The following is a 16,199-nucleotide window of genomic DNA, read 5'->3' on the forward strand; positions in this document are numbered from 1 at the left end:
GGAGCCCGCCTGCCACAACTAAGGAGCCCATGTGCCACAACTAAGGAGCCCGCCTGTTGCAACTAAGGCCCAGTGCAACCAAATAAATAAATATTTTTTTAAAAAAGCAAAAACAAAGAATTACAATTGACATTGGACATTGAAAAGGTAAAGTTTAGCTCGGCCAGTAAAAATCTGCCCCGCCATCCCTCAGACCGGAATTAGAGACACAGATACAGCCAGCTGCAAAGCTAGTAAGAAACCCAATTTTTCCCCCCAAGACAAGCTGCGCAATATCCTAACAACTCCCTTCTCTGAGCGACCACTGCTTTGTCACTCACTGAGTGGGAATTGTCCTCTAAAATCATACACTACCAGTATGACGGCAGTAAAGAATGAAATATCCTCTGTGTCTGGAGGACCTAAGCCACTTTGCCTCCGAGAAGCAGCCTTACTTCCAACCCAGGTGCAGAGCTCCAGGTAAGGGGTGTCTGGGACCAGGGTTCCACATCTACCTTCAAGGAAACAGGACCTTGTGGCCACTTTGCAGCCAGAGCAGATCTGACCCCTCTCCACACCCACAGCCCTGCTAGTTGCTGAGTCTATCAAAAACTGCTTCATTTAAACTTCACCTAAACTCAACCCTCCTTCCAAATCCTACAATAACTCCATCTTTTCCTTTGTTTGGGGACATGCCCCACGGTTCCTCTGGGGTCTCGCTCACTGCAGTGGGTCAGGAAACCTGATCTTCTCAGAATACAGGTTTGTCTCCTGTGGCCACAGGCCGAATGGGCTACAACAACATGAACTCTATCTCCTTCTAACAATACGTAATACTCAGCCATGGATACCCGAACTAATTCAAAAAACTCATGCCCCATGCATCTATTAAGAGATGCATTTCCCATCGTTTTACTTGTATGGAATTATTCATCAAAATGTATCATTTGTTGTTTTCAACAACTTAGTACTATAAATTACTGCAGTGGTAATTCCATCTACAAGAATTTTTCAATGGAACAATTTTTAAGTTTTAAAGAACTTGAAAATAGTTAAGTAACTCATATATTTTACAGCAGAATATAATAGGATAGTCAACAAAAGATTTTCAAGCATAAAAATACATTAACATAAATTTCTAGGTAGAAGTAGGATGGGAATACAAGTTCAAAGAGAAAAAGAAAAAATGTGAAGGTTCTCATTGTTAAAAAGGGCTCGTATATTTATTCTGTAAATGGATGACGTGGGTATCAAGTAGTTGTGACATTTAGATTTGACTGGATACATTTAAATGGCAGTTTAGGATAATGGCAGTTTTATTTTTAAATGTTGGTATTTTATTTCCAGTAATTCGGAATCACATCTTTTTCAATGATTTTGATAAATGTTAGATGTCAAGTTTAAAAATGTAAACGGGGGGCTTCCCTGGTGGTGCGGTGGTTGAGAGTCCGCCTGCCGACGCAGGGGACACAGGTTCGTGCCCCAGTCCGGGAAGATCCCACATGCCGCGGAGCGGCTGGGCCCGTGAGCCATGGCCGCTGAGCCTGCGCATCCGGAGCCTGTGCTCCGCAACGGGAGAGGCCACAGCAGTGAGAGGCCCGCGTACCGCAAAAAAACAAAAAAAACAAAAAAAGTAAACAGGGAACAAGAACAAAGGTGTCTGAAGATGCCTGTTCTAGCAGCCCAGTGCCTTTCCCCTCACCCCTCCCACTGTAGGATTACCAAGACCACTGTGTTTTGCCCAGAATATGTTCACGCCACTTTTACTGGTTAATGTAATGATCCAATTTAATTAAAAATTTAATTAATGCAAAAATATAGCTATTAAAAGAGGGTTATTTCTAGGAAAATTAGCTGAATGTTTTGGAAAGACATAACAAGTTATTAAAAATAATTCTGTCAAATTAGATGTAGGTGGAAAAGATGAGGGGGATTGCTTCACAAGTCTTTTTTTGTATGTTCTTTCTCCACTTAGAAAAAGAAAAAACAGGGAATTCCCTGGTGATCCAGTGGTTAGGACTCTGTGCTTTCACTGCCGAGGGCGTGGGTTCAACCCCTGGGTGGGGAACTAAGTTCCTGCAAGCCTCACAGCGTGGCCCCCAAAAACACAAACAAACAGAAAAATATCTAAACCAGGAGTTGTATTCCAGTGTTTTCCAAGATTTCCTGATGATAAGAATCACCTAGGTCACTTGTTAAATATACAAATAAACAGCCCTCTTGCCCTGGATATTCTGACTCAGGAAGTCCAGACTGGGGCCTTGGGATCTGATTTTCTTGGTTATCTGTTTTGTTTTATAAAATAAAGGCTCAGGTGATTTTTCTCTTCAGGGAAATTTGAGGAACACCAGGAGGATTATGAATATGATTTATGCAAGAAAGGTGAGCTCCAATCAGTAGATTCCTACTCAAAGAAAAGGCCTTTGGCTCTATCAGAAAAAAAAAAGGCAAATGAATGCACATTTATGCTTTAAATTAAAATGAAATACTTGTGTCCTTTTTTATTATATTCTTGCTTTAAATGACTTTTTTTGGTTAACAGACCACAGGGCCCCTCTGCATGGACTAACAGGGCACCTACCCCCTACCCTGATAATGCAGCCTGGGAGAGCACTGGCCTTCCCTATCAAATGTGATCAACTGTAAATTAAAAGAACTAACCTCTTTACACTCTTGTATACACTCTTACATAAATAAGACAAGCGATAAAACCATCTTCTAGCTAAGAATTCCTGAGACTTCTCAACTCCACCTGCAGTGAGCTTCCTCTGGGGGCACTTGCCCAGCACACAGGGCACTTCCTCACCATACTGACCCCTCTACCTCTCCTGGAGCGCCTACCCGCTCCTTCCTCTCCAAGCATGCTGGCCTCCCTGCTGCCCTCAAACCGCCCAGGCTTGCTTTCCCCTTGGGGCCTTTGTTCCAGCTGGTCCCAGCATCTGGAAAGCTCTTAGCCCAGATACCTCTTTAGCCAACTACTTCCCCTCCTGCAAGTCTGCTCAGGCCGCTTCTCAGTGAGGCTCCCCCACCTACCCACTGAATCCTGCGACCCACCTGCTCCCCCCAGCTCGACCTTTGCTTTTCCCACAGCCTAATCCCCACTTCTCATAGGCCACAGAATTTGCACATTTATTATCCTTATTGTGTACTATTTGCCTCCACCGCTAGAATGCCACCTTCCCATGGTAGGGTTTGTGTATTGTTTACTAATATATCCTATCCTAAGCACCCAGAGCAGTGCCTAGTACATAGTAGGTACTACATAAACAATGATGGGCTTTGACTAAATTCCAAAGTTTAGAGAAATGCAAAGATGAACAACAGGTGGTCGCTGGGCGTGGAGGGCCCAGGGTGCTCGGAAAGCCCTGCACACCAGTGTCTCAGGAGCACAAATCCCATTTCTGCCTCAACAAATGCACGCAGACCCTTACTTGCCAAGGACCTCTGGGAATGAGTAACAGCCCAAACCTCGAAGCCTAAATCTGAAAAAGCCTCGTGTGTAATGGTTTTTCAGAAATCATCTAAGACAACCATCTGGGACACGGAAAAAAAAAAAAAAAACTGGAACTAATTAAATTAACACCTTGAAAATATTAATACTTTTCAGTGGGAGGTAAATTCTACACGACGTAGTCTCTAAATTAGAATTGGGGCAAAGAATCCAAACTTGTACAAGGTCAAAGGAGTCTTGTGAGATCCAAGTTTAAAACAGAGGCAGCCATTCCCACTACCTATTTAGGTAATGAAGAAAATCAGGTTAAAAGGAGATATCACTCCAATTTTCATTTTTCTTATTATAACCTAGAGCAGGGGTTGGCAATTTGCTTTCTGTAAAGAGCCAGAGAGTAAATATTTTCATCTTTGCAGGCCAGACAGTCTCTGCTGCAACTCCTCACTTCCGCTGTTTAAGTACAATAGCAGCCACAGACAACACAGGAACATGTGGCGGTGGCTAGGTTCCAATAAAACTTTATTTACAAAAAGCATGGTGGGTGCATCTGGCCTACAGGCAGCAGTTTGCTGACCCCTTGACCTAATTAAAGATCGGCCAACATCTGTTACACATAAGATGTGAGAAATTTCTGCTTTGGTTGAGTTGCCTGTTTAAACAAGCCTCTTATTCACTCCGGGCTTGGTTCCCCATTTGAAAAGCTGAGTAGGATGCGAAGATGATCACCCACGTCTCCTCTAAATGTCAGCTTTGATGACGCCTATAGACTAAAGCATTGCTGGCTTCACTGGTCAGTTACAATCATCTGGGAAAATTCCCAGACTCAGTGGTACAGAGAGTCTCGGCTCCCAAAGAAGCCCACAGGCATCTGTTCTCGTGGTTCTTGCGGTCGGTGCTGTCCAAATCCGATCAAAGTCTCTGACTAGCAAGTAGCCTGTTTGTCTAAACAGAGACACGGCAGGTTTTCAGGACGTGAAGCTGAAGAATTCTGGTTGAAGAAGAGTAGCAGCTGAAGCAGGTCTGCGGCTTTAGGAGGCCCAACTTATGAAGTGGTATCATTAGTACATGCCAAGAATCTCTTCTTAACTTGCATGGAAACCACCAAGTTCCATTTCCTTTCACATGAAGACTAACACGACAGATGCCCAGTCCTTCCTGGTCAGTCCTGAGCGTGAAAGGCAGAGGCCAACTCTTATCTTGGGTTGTGGAAACACTCGAGTTTTATTTTCTTCTTTTTCCCTATCTGCATTTTACTTTTCTACAATGATGTATACTTTTCTGTACACTTATTAGAGATGAGCTGGAGATCAACTGACTGAAAATAAGCCACATTCGAAGAAGAACAGAATTTGGGGATGAACCGCATTTCCTGCTTCAGAAAATTTACCCTGTCCCCACCTGGGAGCGTTCTGATGCTCCTTCAAGCAGACAAGAGGCTTGGGTTACCTGGCTGCGATGTTACTTTTGATGATGCTAAGTAGCCCAGGTGCTACATGTAAGTGCCACAATGTACCAATATTTTAGTGGGTAAGTTAGAAGACAATAACTTTTTTAATAGAACAACTTTATTGAGATATAATTCACTTACAATCCACTCATTTAAAAGGTATAATTTAACAGGTTTTTGAGTATATTCACAGAACTGTACAACCATCACCACAAGCAACTTTAGAACATCTTCATCATCCCAAAGTAAACCCGTACCATTAGCAGTTAGTTATTCCCCATTCCTCCCCACCCCAACCCTAGACAACCACTGATCTACCTTCCATCTCTGTTGATTTGCCTATTCCGGGTATCTCGTACAAAACAGAATCATACAATATTTGATCTTGTGTGCCTGGCTTCTTTCACTAAATATAATGTTTTCAAGCATCTTCCATGTCGTAGCATGTATCAGTACTTCATTCTTTTTATGGCTGAATAACGTTCCATTGTATAGATAACAAGTTTTGTTTATCCATTCATCAGTTAAAGGACATGTGGGTTGTTTCCATTTTTTATTATGATCAATGCTACTATAAACATTCATGTACACATTTTTGTGTAGACATATATTTTCATTTCTCTTGACTACATACCTAGGAGTAGAATTGCTGGGTTATATGTCAACTGTGTATGTAATCTTTTGAGGAACCACCATACTGTTTTCCAAAGCAGCTGAATCATTTTACATTCCCACCAGCGATGTATGAGCGGTCCAGTTTCTTCACCAACACTTGTGATTCTCCATTTTTTAAATTATAGCCATGCTAGTGATTATGTGGTATCTGGTTGCGGTTTTAATTTGTATTTCCCTAATGATTAATGATGCTCAGCATCTTTTCAATGTGCCTATTGACCATGTATATATATATATTTGGAGAAGTGTCTATTCAAATCTTTGGCCCACTTTTTAATTGGGTTATTCGTCTTTTCATTATTGAGTTGTGAGAGTTCTTTATATATTCTGGATACCAGTTCCTTTAAAATATTAGACTTGCCAATATTTTCTCCCATTCTATGGATTTTTTTTTTCATTTTAGTGGTGGTGTCCATTGAAGCACAGAAGCTTTAACTTTGATGAAGTTCAATTTATCCATTTTTCTTATGCTACTTGTGCTTTTGATGTCATGTCGAGGAGGCTTTGACTAACTTAAGGTCACAAAGATTTACTCCTATATTTTCTTTTAAGAAATTTATAGTTTTAGCTCTTACATTTAGGTCTGTGATCCACTTTTGTTTATGGTGTAATTAAGGGGTCCAATTTCATTCTTTTGCAGGTGGCTATCCAGCTGTTCCAGCACCATTTGTTAAAAAGATTATTCTTTCCCTTTCTGATTTGTTTTCATACCCTTTTCAAAAATCAGTTGACTATAAACATGAGGTTTATTTTCTGGACTCTCTTCAGCTATGTCCTTCCATATACTTAGGTCTTCTGTATTTCTTCCAGCAGCATTGTGTCATTTTCAGAGTGTAAGTTTCACATAGAAGGCAATGTTTTGACAGGTGCCTTCCTGGCACTTCCCTGGTGGCGCAGGGGTTGGGAGTCCACCTGCCAGTGCAGGGGACACGGGTTCGAGCCCTGGTCCGGGAGGATCCCACATGCCGCGGAGCGGCTAGACCATGTGCCACAGCTGCTGAGCCTGCGCTCTGGAGCCCGTGAGCCACAACTGCTGAGCCTGCGTGCCACAGCTGCTGAAGCCTGTGTGCCTGGAGCCTGTGCTCTGCAACGGGAGAGGCCACCGCAATGAGAAGCCCGTCGACACAATTAGAGAAAGCCCGCGTGCAGCAACGAAGACCCAACACAGGCAAAAATAAATAAATTATTAAATAAATAAATTTAAAAGGTGCCTTCCTAGTTCCCACCTCTTATACACAAATGAAGAACTATGGTCAAAGCACATAGGCTGTAGCTGATTAAAAAGACCTGGAGAAGTCTAGGAAGAAAGTCAGCTCACTCACCTGAAGAGGATTATATTTGAGTGTTTCCACATTGTCTGTGACACAATTTTATCCCAATGAAAAAGAGCATTGGTTCTCAACCTGGCTGCACATTAGAATCACCTAGAAAGCTTACAAAAGTCATAGGGCTCAGGCTACACCTCACACCAATTACACCAGAATCTCCTGGGTCATCAGATTTTTAAAACCTGAGGTAAAAACCACTGACTAAAGTAGTGACAAGAAGCTTCAGTGAAGTTTTCTTTTATTTATTCATATTTATTTATTTGTTTATAGTCTACCTTATTCTGGAAAGGAATTAAACAGACTGACAAGAATATATAAACTACATTAAAAATGAAGAGAGAAAAGCAGGGGTGAAAAAAAGCAAAACAAAGGTGAAGACATAAAATGGAACCTAGAATGAGACTACAAATGAATACTGCGATAATCTACACTTTGCACACAAATTTGGGAAACAGGATCAGTATCATAATATGGCCACAAGTACAAATATTCTTGACAGTAAGACCAAAGAGGCATTTGCTCAGGGAGCCCCACAGTGAGAAGAGTGGGTGATGGAGTTCCGCATGGGTATCTCCTGGGCTTACGTGCTGAGTCTTCAGCTGACCTACCTCTAAATGCCATTACTAAATCTAGCTTAAAAATACAAATAAAAGTAAAGTCTAGGCTTCCCTGGTGGTGCAGTGGTTGAGAGTCCACCTGCCGATGCAGGGGACACGGGTTCGAGCCCTGGTCCAGGAGGATCCCACATGCCGCGGAGCAGCTGGGCCCGTGAGCCATGGCTGCTGAGCCTGCGCGTCCGGAGCCTGTGCTCCGCAACAGGAGAGGCCACAACAGTGAGAGGCCCGTGTACCAGGAAAAAAAAAAAAAAAGTAAAGTCTGAAGAATCAAGGAAGAACTTTCAAAATGTGAAAAACAAAAACCCTATGGCAAACGTCCCGTAAAAAGACACAGCTACCTTCAGCTAGGTTTAATACTTTGTTTTCTTCCATCAAAGCAACTATAGGCCAAATAAGAAAACACAAACTCCGTGTTTTTAAATTAAAATAGTAGGTAAAATCTGCTTGGATGACCTCGTCCAAACCTGCTCAATAGCGTGCATTCCCACCTTGGTGACCCCGGTACCTGAATGTGTTCGTTGCAGGGGTGGCTTCCATGTTAAATTCGGCCACCGGTACCCCCCGGGCAGACACCTGGGGGGCAAACATGGCGGCGGGGTAGACCACCGAGGAAGTTCCCACCTACAGAGCAAACAAACGGAAACGGACAAATGACCACACCATGGAGAAGAAACAGCTTTTCAGAAAACCTATCAGAAACCTGGGCCAGTTTGTGGTGGCAGGTGTGAGGACAGCTAAGCTGGATGGGATAAATGGAGAGCGTCTGAGGGACAAACAGGGAGGCAGGAGGCACCCCTCTGGCTGATCCCTAGAATTCGGGAAGGACACGCGATACGAAGAGAAGAGCTGCACACACGGAGAGAATGGCAAAGAAATGACTCGATCGTCACCCAGAGGGGGTTCATTTTAGTTTTGCTTCTGCTCTTTGAAGAGATGCAAATAATCCATGTTCCTTTTAAGTTAGAAAATACAAAGAGAAAACACATACGTGTCATTCATAATCCTACTTCTACCAAGATTATCACTGTTTACATTTTGATGTATATTCTTTCGGGTTTTTCTCTATGAATATATATTTATAAACATTCTTTACAAGAGCAGGGAGACCAGACCAAGTTTTACAAGCCAGCTTTCCTTGCTTAACCATCTATCAAGTACATTGATACTAGATTCAACAGTGGGACGCACTCAAGAAATACCAGCTGAATGAACACGCACCCATGAGAGGCCGCTTCTACTCTTAGAGATGTGTTAGGAGAATTTGAAACATGCATGCCCTTTGTCCCATTAATTCCACTTCCAGGAAATCTGCCCTCAGGAAATAACTTGAAGAGCGTGCTAAGAGTTACATCTAAGGACGTTCATCATAGCACTGTTTAAAATACCAAAATCTGAAACAGCCTAAGCGTCCAACAGTGGAGGATTGGTTAACTATGTCCTTTTATATCCATACAATGGAACACCACGCAGCCAGTTAAAAGATGATGTGGATTTGGACGTACGGACATGAAATAGGCTAAGTGAACTGCTATGTGAATAAAGCAGCTTCCAAGGAGAACATATAGTATGAACCCACTTTTGAATTTGAATATGTCTACATCTGCATAAGAAAAGGTCTAGACCAGGGTGGGTAAACTTTGTGTAAAGGGCCAGATAGTAAATTTTTTAGGCTTTGCAGGCCATGCAGTCTCTGTCACAAATACTCAACTCTATTATAGTATGGCAGCAGCCATAGGCAATACATAGAAGACAGGGTATGGCTATGCTCCAATACAGCTGCGTTCACAAGACGATGTACATTAGCATAGTTCGCTCCCCTCTGGTCTAGAAGAGATCACACCAAAATGCTAACAGTGACTATTTGTGGATGGTGGAATTATTGGAGATCTCTAATTTCTTCTTTATAATTTTATACTTTTTTGTATTTTCTCACATTTAATAACGAGCATGTGTTACTTTCAAAATCAGAACCAATAACATGCTCTTTTCATTATTTCTCTTCCAGGGGGGAAAGGCTTTGAGAAGCCCCAGACATGGTCTTCCATAGTTTCATAGTTTGAGAGCATATCTTATTCACCGTTTCTTAGTTTTTCTGTAGGGCACCCCCAGACTCTCAACACACCCTTAAGAAAAGAAAGGAAGGGAGGGAGGAGGGGGAGAGAGGGAGAAGGAGGGGAAGCGGGAGGAGGGAAAAGAGGGGGAGGGAGGAAGGAAGCAACCCCCACCCCCACCCCCCGCCTGGTGTTTCAGAGCAGCCCAAGCATCAGGGACGGGCATGACCTACCACTAGACACAGGTCACAGACGGCCAGCTCCCTGTCAACCTCCTCCAGGACGGCAGGGTCCAGGTGTTCTCCAAACCACACCACGTGCGGTCGCAGCAGGCCCCCGCACGCTGCCTCTCCACACCTGGAAGAGCGCCATCCTTACGCCAACCCCAAGACCTGCTCTCAGGAAGGTCTGCCCAGGTGGAGCGGGGACAGCCAGGGGCTGCACCAGGCCCAGTCTGTCCAGGTAGGTCACTCTGAGCCTTCCTATCCCCCATCCCTTCCCTCCAGCGCACATGAGCTTGTCCTGAAGGTGTAGTTTTACCTGCCCTTATGAAGTTTCTATTTTGTCTGGACACACTGGGCTGACGTGCTGGTGGAGGCGTTTCAGCCAGCCTCGCTGTTCTCCTTCTAAACAGCTGTCTCTTCCCCAGCTGCTTCCCCACGGTCATGGGCACAGGCGTGCTCGCGGTCAGCCAGGCCCGGGAGGAATGTACTTGGCTGAGGTTTGCCTCTAACACGTCAACTGCTTGTTAATTTCATCAGTGACCTCCTCCTTTCTTCTCTCAGATTCACCTCTCTCTTGCCCTGTCTCTAGCCAAGTTCTCCAGCGTCAATTCTTAAAAATCTCTCATCTTTCACTCGCTACTACCCCAGGTCATCTTATAATTACCTCCTAAAATAATCTCCCCCAAACACCATTTTCATCATATTAATCTCCTACTCAAGATTCTTTTAGATCAAAACTTCAGAATTTAGTAATGAAAACGTTCTTTTAGAGCAAAACTTTGAATTTAGTAATGGAAACCCTTATTAAGAAAAATAAAAACGGTTAAGTCAGCCAAAGAAATACTAACGTAATCGCTTTTTAGAGAGTAACAATGTACTTTCACACATTCAGTGCTCTGATTAGTCCTGCGGTAAAGGAAACATACTTTAACTTCGTTCAATCTAGTGCTTCCATATGTATTTGAGCACATGACATCTTTTTTTCGAGTAATGCCTATAACTTCACATGGATCTAGTGCGCTAAGAAACACTTCTGGAAGCGCTATTTTAATGTCTAGTTTTGAAAAACTGACATAAAAGTTTTTTGTTGTTGTTACTCTACAAAAATTCTATTTGGTCCCACAACTTCACCTTTGCAAGACCTCTTTCTGCCTCCATAACCCTGGATTAATAACTGTGATGATGGGGAGGAGGATGGAGAGGATAGCAGCTGAGGCTTATGGACCAGTTGGTTCCGGGATGCCAGCCTCTATGCTTCATATACACTGCTAGGTGTCTACAACATAACAGCTGCTGAAACTTTCAGACCTGAAAGGATCCCGCCATAACACAGAGGAGAAAGGGACAGGGCAGAAGCACTTCTCTTAAGCCTGGCTTGCTTCACCTTTGGTCCTTTCGCCCTTGGCCTCATACATAGATCAGGGCTGGTTTCGGCATTTGCACATTTAAGAGGCATCTCACCAAATGAACTTGGATTTTGACTCCTAATTTTCTTTTTTTTTGCAATCTGGAACACCAAATACAGATCAAAGATTTTTACCCACCGGGGAAGTTTCTCCACTGGGATTCTGGCATCTTGAGTTTCAGGTTCTGGAGCCCTGAAGTAAATAATATCAGAAAAGAAAGAACGTTACTGGTGTAATCGAAGAACAATGAAATAAGATAACCCAGTAAGACTGTCTCTTTGCCTGGCAGTATATGGTACAAAACTCCTAATGAATACACACTGACTTAGAAGGGTACTAAGAGGATGGACACCAAACAATTACCACTGGTTCTACCTCAGGAGAGGGAATTTGTATGTGGGAAGCGGGCGGAGTACCTGTTGTGCTAAGGAGACTTTCATGATTTGCATGGTATATGTCATCCTAGTTGGAATCATCTGCAATGACATTATGCTAATAAGTTACGTGGATAATTTATACTGATTTAAAACGGCCAGGTAGAATTTTTTCTCAATATTCTGAGTTTACTCTTAATTTTTTGCCCCAATTATAATAAGAGTAAATGTTCATCATAGAAGTGTTGGAAAATTCAGACAGATATAAAGAAGAAATCAAAATTGCCCATAATCCTACCACTCCTGTTAATATTTTGTTGTATTTTCTTCTGGACTTTTATCTATATAAAGATAACATCAACATGGTGTGTGTGTGTGTGCGTGTGTGTGTGTGTGTCTTTAAATACAAAGTTGGGATCATACTGTACAGAGTTAGATTCCGTTGCTTTCGCTTAACATTGTAAATTGTGAGCAAAATACTTCTTTTATCATATAGCTGTACTGTACCCAGTTTTATTTCTCATAAATACCCATGGGCATCTTAGATGAATGTTCAATTTCTTCACATTTATATTCAACTTAGACAAAACGACATACGTCTATTCTGTAGTGCAGTATAATTACCCTTTTCCTGATAAAGCTGGACAAATTGGACTCTTGTGATTCTCAGCCACAACTCCACAAGAGGTGCATCGAGTTTTAAATAAGCTACCTGAAAAACAAAAGTTAAACAAGACTGGAATTTAGTATACTCAGGAGCAACCGTCTCCACGTCTGAAAGGGTACAAAATAATTTAGTTTTTATACATCGTTTTAACAAATGGGCCTAACCCAGGTATCACAGGGAGCATAAAGGCATGCAGTACTATTGAACAAGCCAGAACATCTGCCCTCCTGGACTGCATGATCTGTTGGAGAGAGAGGCGGATGAAATAACTTGCTGTGTGACTAAGGAGCTCTCTGAGCGCCCTGATGTTCGGGTGGAACTGAAGTAGTCTGTTGAGTAGAAGAAGCCAATCTAAACCTAAGGGCAGGATTTACTAAGTGTATGACTGATAAAGGCTCAATAGCTTGGGATGTGTTTTACAGAATCTTAATTTTGACTTAATAAGGCTTCAATCTTTTCTACAAAAGCAGCTCAATAAATAATCAACTAACAAATGAAGAAAATAACTGTTCAAACTAGCAATGACTTATTGAGCTTAACCAGTAAAAGGTGATCTCAATTCACTAAATAGTCACCCCATGCCCAGTGCTGAACACATCACACTGCGGTGAACACACACTGTTTCACTCTGTCCAGGACTCCTTCTTTGGGGAGCCACATCTCCTCTATCCCACGCCCAGCTGACGGAGCTGTCAGTCACATCCCCAGATACAAGCTCGGGCACGAGTTCCAGACTGGTCCAATCGTAGCAGCCTATCCTTCTAGCAGTAGTGTTCGGTCAAAAGGGAGGTATGTGATCCAAGCAAGGACATCCAGAGACTTATTTTTTGAAGAGACAGCTAAACTAGAGGGAGCCTGGAGCCCCACTGGGTCACTGCTTCTGGAAATTCCACAATTTGAAATGCGTTTCTTGGGATTGAACTTTTGTAGACTATTAAATGCCCTTGGGAAGAAATTCCTGCACACCCATTTATGCTCTTGTATGAATGAACTGATTAGATTTTCGGTGAGAGCGAAAAGGGGAGAGGATTAAGAAGAGGGAAGAGGGGCTTCCCTGGTGGCGCAGTGGTTGGGAGTCCGCCTGCCGATGCGGGGGACACGGGTTCGTGCCCCGGTCCGGGAAGATCCCACGTGCCGCGGAGCGGCTGGGCCCGTGAGCCATAGCCGCTGAGCCTGTGCGTCCGGAGGCTGTGCTCCGCAACGGGAGCGGCCACAACAGTGAGAGGCCCGCGTACCGCAAAAAAGGAAAAAAAGAAAAAAAAAAGGAAGAGGGAAGAGGAGGGTGTCATTAAGCGCAAAGAAGGGAAGCCAGAGGGACCCAGGACAAGCCCCGCGGTGTCCCAGGCCTGGTGGGGCCACTGCAGCGAAGGTCACTGGGCTGGCAGCTCCCTGAAGGCTCGAGGGCTGAGCAGAAGCACAGCCTCAGCGGACAGTGCCGATCGGGGACACAGGGAGAGTAAATGGTTCGCCCAGGGATGCCAGGCCTTTCCGGAGCTGAATCCTGCTAAAGCCACAGCTGTTCAATGGCCCAAACCTCCCGCTTCCTTCAGCCCAGCTCGGGAGGGGGCGGTGTCTGGGAACATAAGGCCCCTCAACAGGACACCCAGGGAGGGGAGAGCACATAGCAGAGCAGACCGGGCTCCTCCAGGCAGGGTGGTCGACGTTCCAGACACCTGGGGTCTTGTTAAGACGCAGTGGGCCCAGCTGGGACATGGCAGCACCTGTGTTTTCAGGTCTGGTTCCCCCCTCCCACGGAAGACCGAGGGTCCCTCACCATGGATTTCCAGAAGGTTCTTGGTGCCGGCCTTGCGGTGCAGCTCATCGATGTTCTGCGTGATGACCGCGACCCGTCGGCCCTGCCTGCCCAGCCGGGCCTCGCACTCAGCGATGGCCAGGTGCCCGGCGTTGGGTTTCTTACTCTGCACCACCTCGCGCCGGTAGTGGTAGAATTCCCACACCTGGGATGGGTTTCGGGCAAAGGCCTGAGGGGTGGCCAGGTCCTGGGGGGCAGAAAGGAGGCAGCGGTCAGGGAGGGAAAGAAGCTCTGATGCTCCAGAAGCTGGGCGGCAGGGCTGCTGCAGCCGGCGGGACGCTCCCAGGCCCCCTTTGCTCTAAGCAGAGAGGCAGCTTTGGGAGGTGCCCGCAGGGACACGTCCGTGTCGGTACATGTGGCGTGGCAGCCACAGGGCGGGGCCTGGGGCTCACGAGGGACCTTGGAGAAATCGGTTTAACTTCCCCAGTGATGAGGCAGGGAGACCGCAACCTGTCTCATCTTCCACTCGAGTAAGTTACGAACGTGAAGTCGAGTAACAGGTGGGAAGGTAATTTAGCCTGGAATCCAGTTTTTCATGGAGCTCCACATTACAGGATGCCAAGCTCATTTATCCAGAAAGAAAAGTAAAATGCAAAATGCCCAACTGAGATATAATGGCCATAGTTGAAAAACTCGGTTTTTATAACTATAATGATAGGTACACAAACACACACACACACACAACACTACACATATAAAAAATAGTATATACATTATAGTAACAGGATATATATAAAATACATATTTTTTTAAAGTACAATTCCTCTTCTAGGAGAGGCAAATCTCATCGCCGGTGGAAGAGCAGTGTGGTCGGTAGCTGTCTGGGGCTGGAAGCTTGGGGGAGGGGAACCGCTGGCAATGACTGAAACGTTCCATAAATGGATTGAGGCGGGGTTGGGATGATGCATTTTGTTTCACTATAAAGGTCACCCTTCAACCTGGTGGTAAAGTCTGCCTGCATCGGGGGAGGGGATCACCTGTGCCGTGGATCATCCACATCAACCCTGTACTTACTTCCTTCCTGTCCCCACTCAGACATCCGGTGGCCCGAAGCGGTCACAGGCAGCGCATGAAGCTGCAGCCCTGGCACACAGGTGGAGTCAAACAGTCGACTGACTTCTTCGGGTCCCCACAGACCCTGAGCTGCTTTGACACCACCGAGCACCCCTCTGGAAGCCCCTCCTGACGCCCGCTGAGCACCCCCGTCCGCCCCCACCCCGCCCTGCTTCTCAGATCCAGGGACTGCCCTCCGCAGCTGCTGCTTCTTGTGGGACCCTAAGGGCCCTCTGCTCTCCTTTCTCCCCTCCCTCACCTTTAAGGTGATGATCCCCAGACTCGCCCGGAGGGCAGCAGAGAGGTGACAAGACATCCTCAACATCTGCCAGCCTGAGACATTTAACAGGGGAAGGGCAGGTTCATTCACCCTTCACTCAGTAAGAAATTACCTATGAAATCTGGAAGTCATGCACTGAAGTAATTACTCATGAGTGCCTTCTTTCGACCAACAGAAATCTATTAGGCATCTACATGTGCCAGAGTTCTGGGAGCTGGGGATAGAGCGATGAAGAAAACAGGCACATTTCCCTTCCCTCCAAAACTAGGGATTTCCTGGGCCAGGGGGAGGGGAGGAGACTGCCTACAGGGGCCTTGAGGGAATATTCTGGGGCACAGAAATGTTCCACACCGTGATCCTGGTGGTGGCTGCACCACTGTATACATTTATTAAAACTCACTGAATTGTACACTTATATTGGCGAATCTTCTTGCATGTATTGGGTTGGCCAAAAAGTTTGTTTGGTTTTTTCCCAATATATTATACCTCAATAAAAACTGAATTAAAAAAACTGCATGCCCCCAGAGAACTTACATCCTAATGACCTTCATATAAAGTTTTGAGCATCAAGGCCTAAGCCTTTAACAATTCAACACTGTTTTTCACATGAAAAGTTCAGAGAAACTTTTTAAAAATGTGTAATTATAAATTTCAACATCTATAGAAAAGTAATGAATTATGCTAACCAAAGCTTTCTGGTTCCACTTTAGTTACTGGAAGAAACCCAATTGTTATGTGAATAAGTGCAATCAATGCATGCCTAGAAAGAAAGGAAAGAGGCTGCTTTGCTTAAATCTGAGATCTTAATCACACGGACTGTGTCAATGCCAAAAC

The 16,199-nt window shown here is 44.6% G+C and overlaps 1 protein-coding gene across 18 annotated transcripts in view; it reads right to left on the reverse strand.

Moving 5' to 3' along the window:
• SIRT5 (sirtuin 5) overlaps window positions 1-16,199 on the reverse strand; it is a 31,226-nt gene that overhangs the window by 4,061 nt on the left and 10,966 nt on the right. For 16 of the 18 annotated variants that reach the window (XR_014016818.1, XM_081245713.1, XM_081245724.1 and 13 more), the window contains 5 exons: window positions 13,994-14,219; window positions 12,177-12,264; window positions 11,317-11,370; window positions 9,782-9,905; window positions 8,003-8,118 (listed from right to left, as the gene is read on the reverse strand). Coding sequence is in view for 17 of the 18 variants with exons in the window: in XM_081245713.1 (XP_081101839.1) it covers window positions 8,003-8,118; window positions 9,782-9,905; window positions 11,317-11,370; window positions 12,177-12,264; window positions 13,994-14,219 (608 nt within the window). In the remaining variant the exon portion in view is untranslated. The remainder of the gene's footprint in view (window positions 1-8,002; window positions 8,119-9,781; window positions 9,906-11,316; window positions 11,371-12,176; window positions 12,265-13,993; window positions 14,220-16,199) is intronic. The other 2 variants (XM_081245717.1, XM_081245716.1) reach the window with 1 other exon arrangement.

Source organism: Mesoplodon bidens (assembly GCF_964165515.1).
Source record: "Mesoplodon bidens genome assembly, chromosome: 10".
Classification (NCBI taxonomy): Eukaryota; Metazoa; Chordata; class Mammalia; order Artiodactyla; family Ziphiidae; genus Mesoplodon; species Mesoplodon bidens.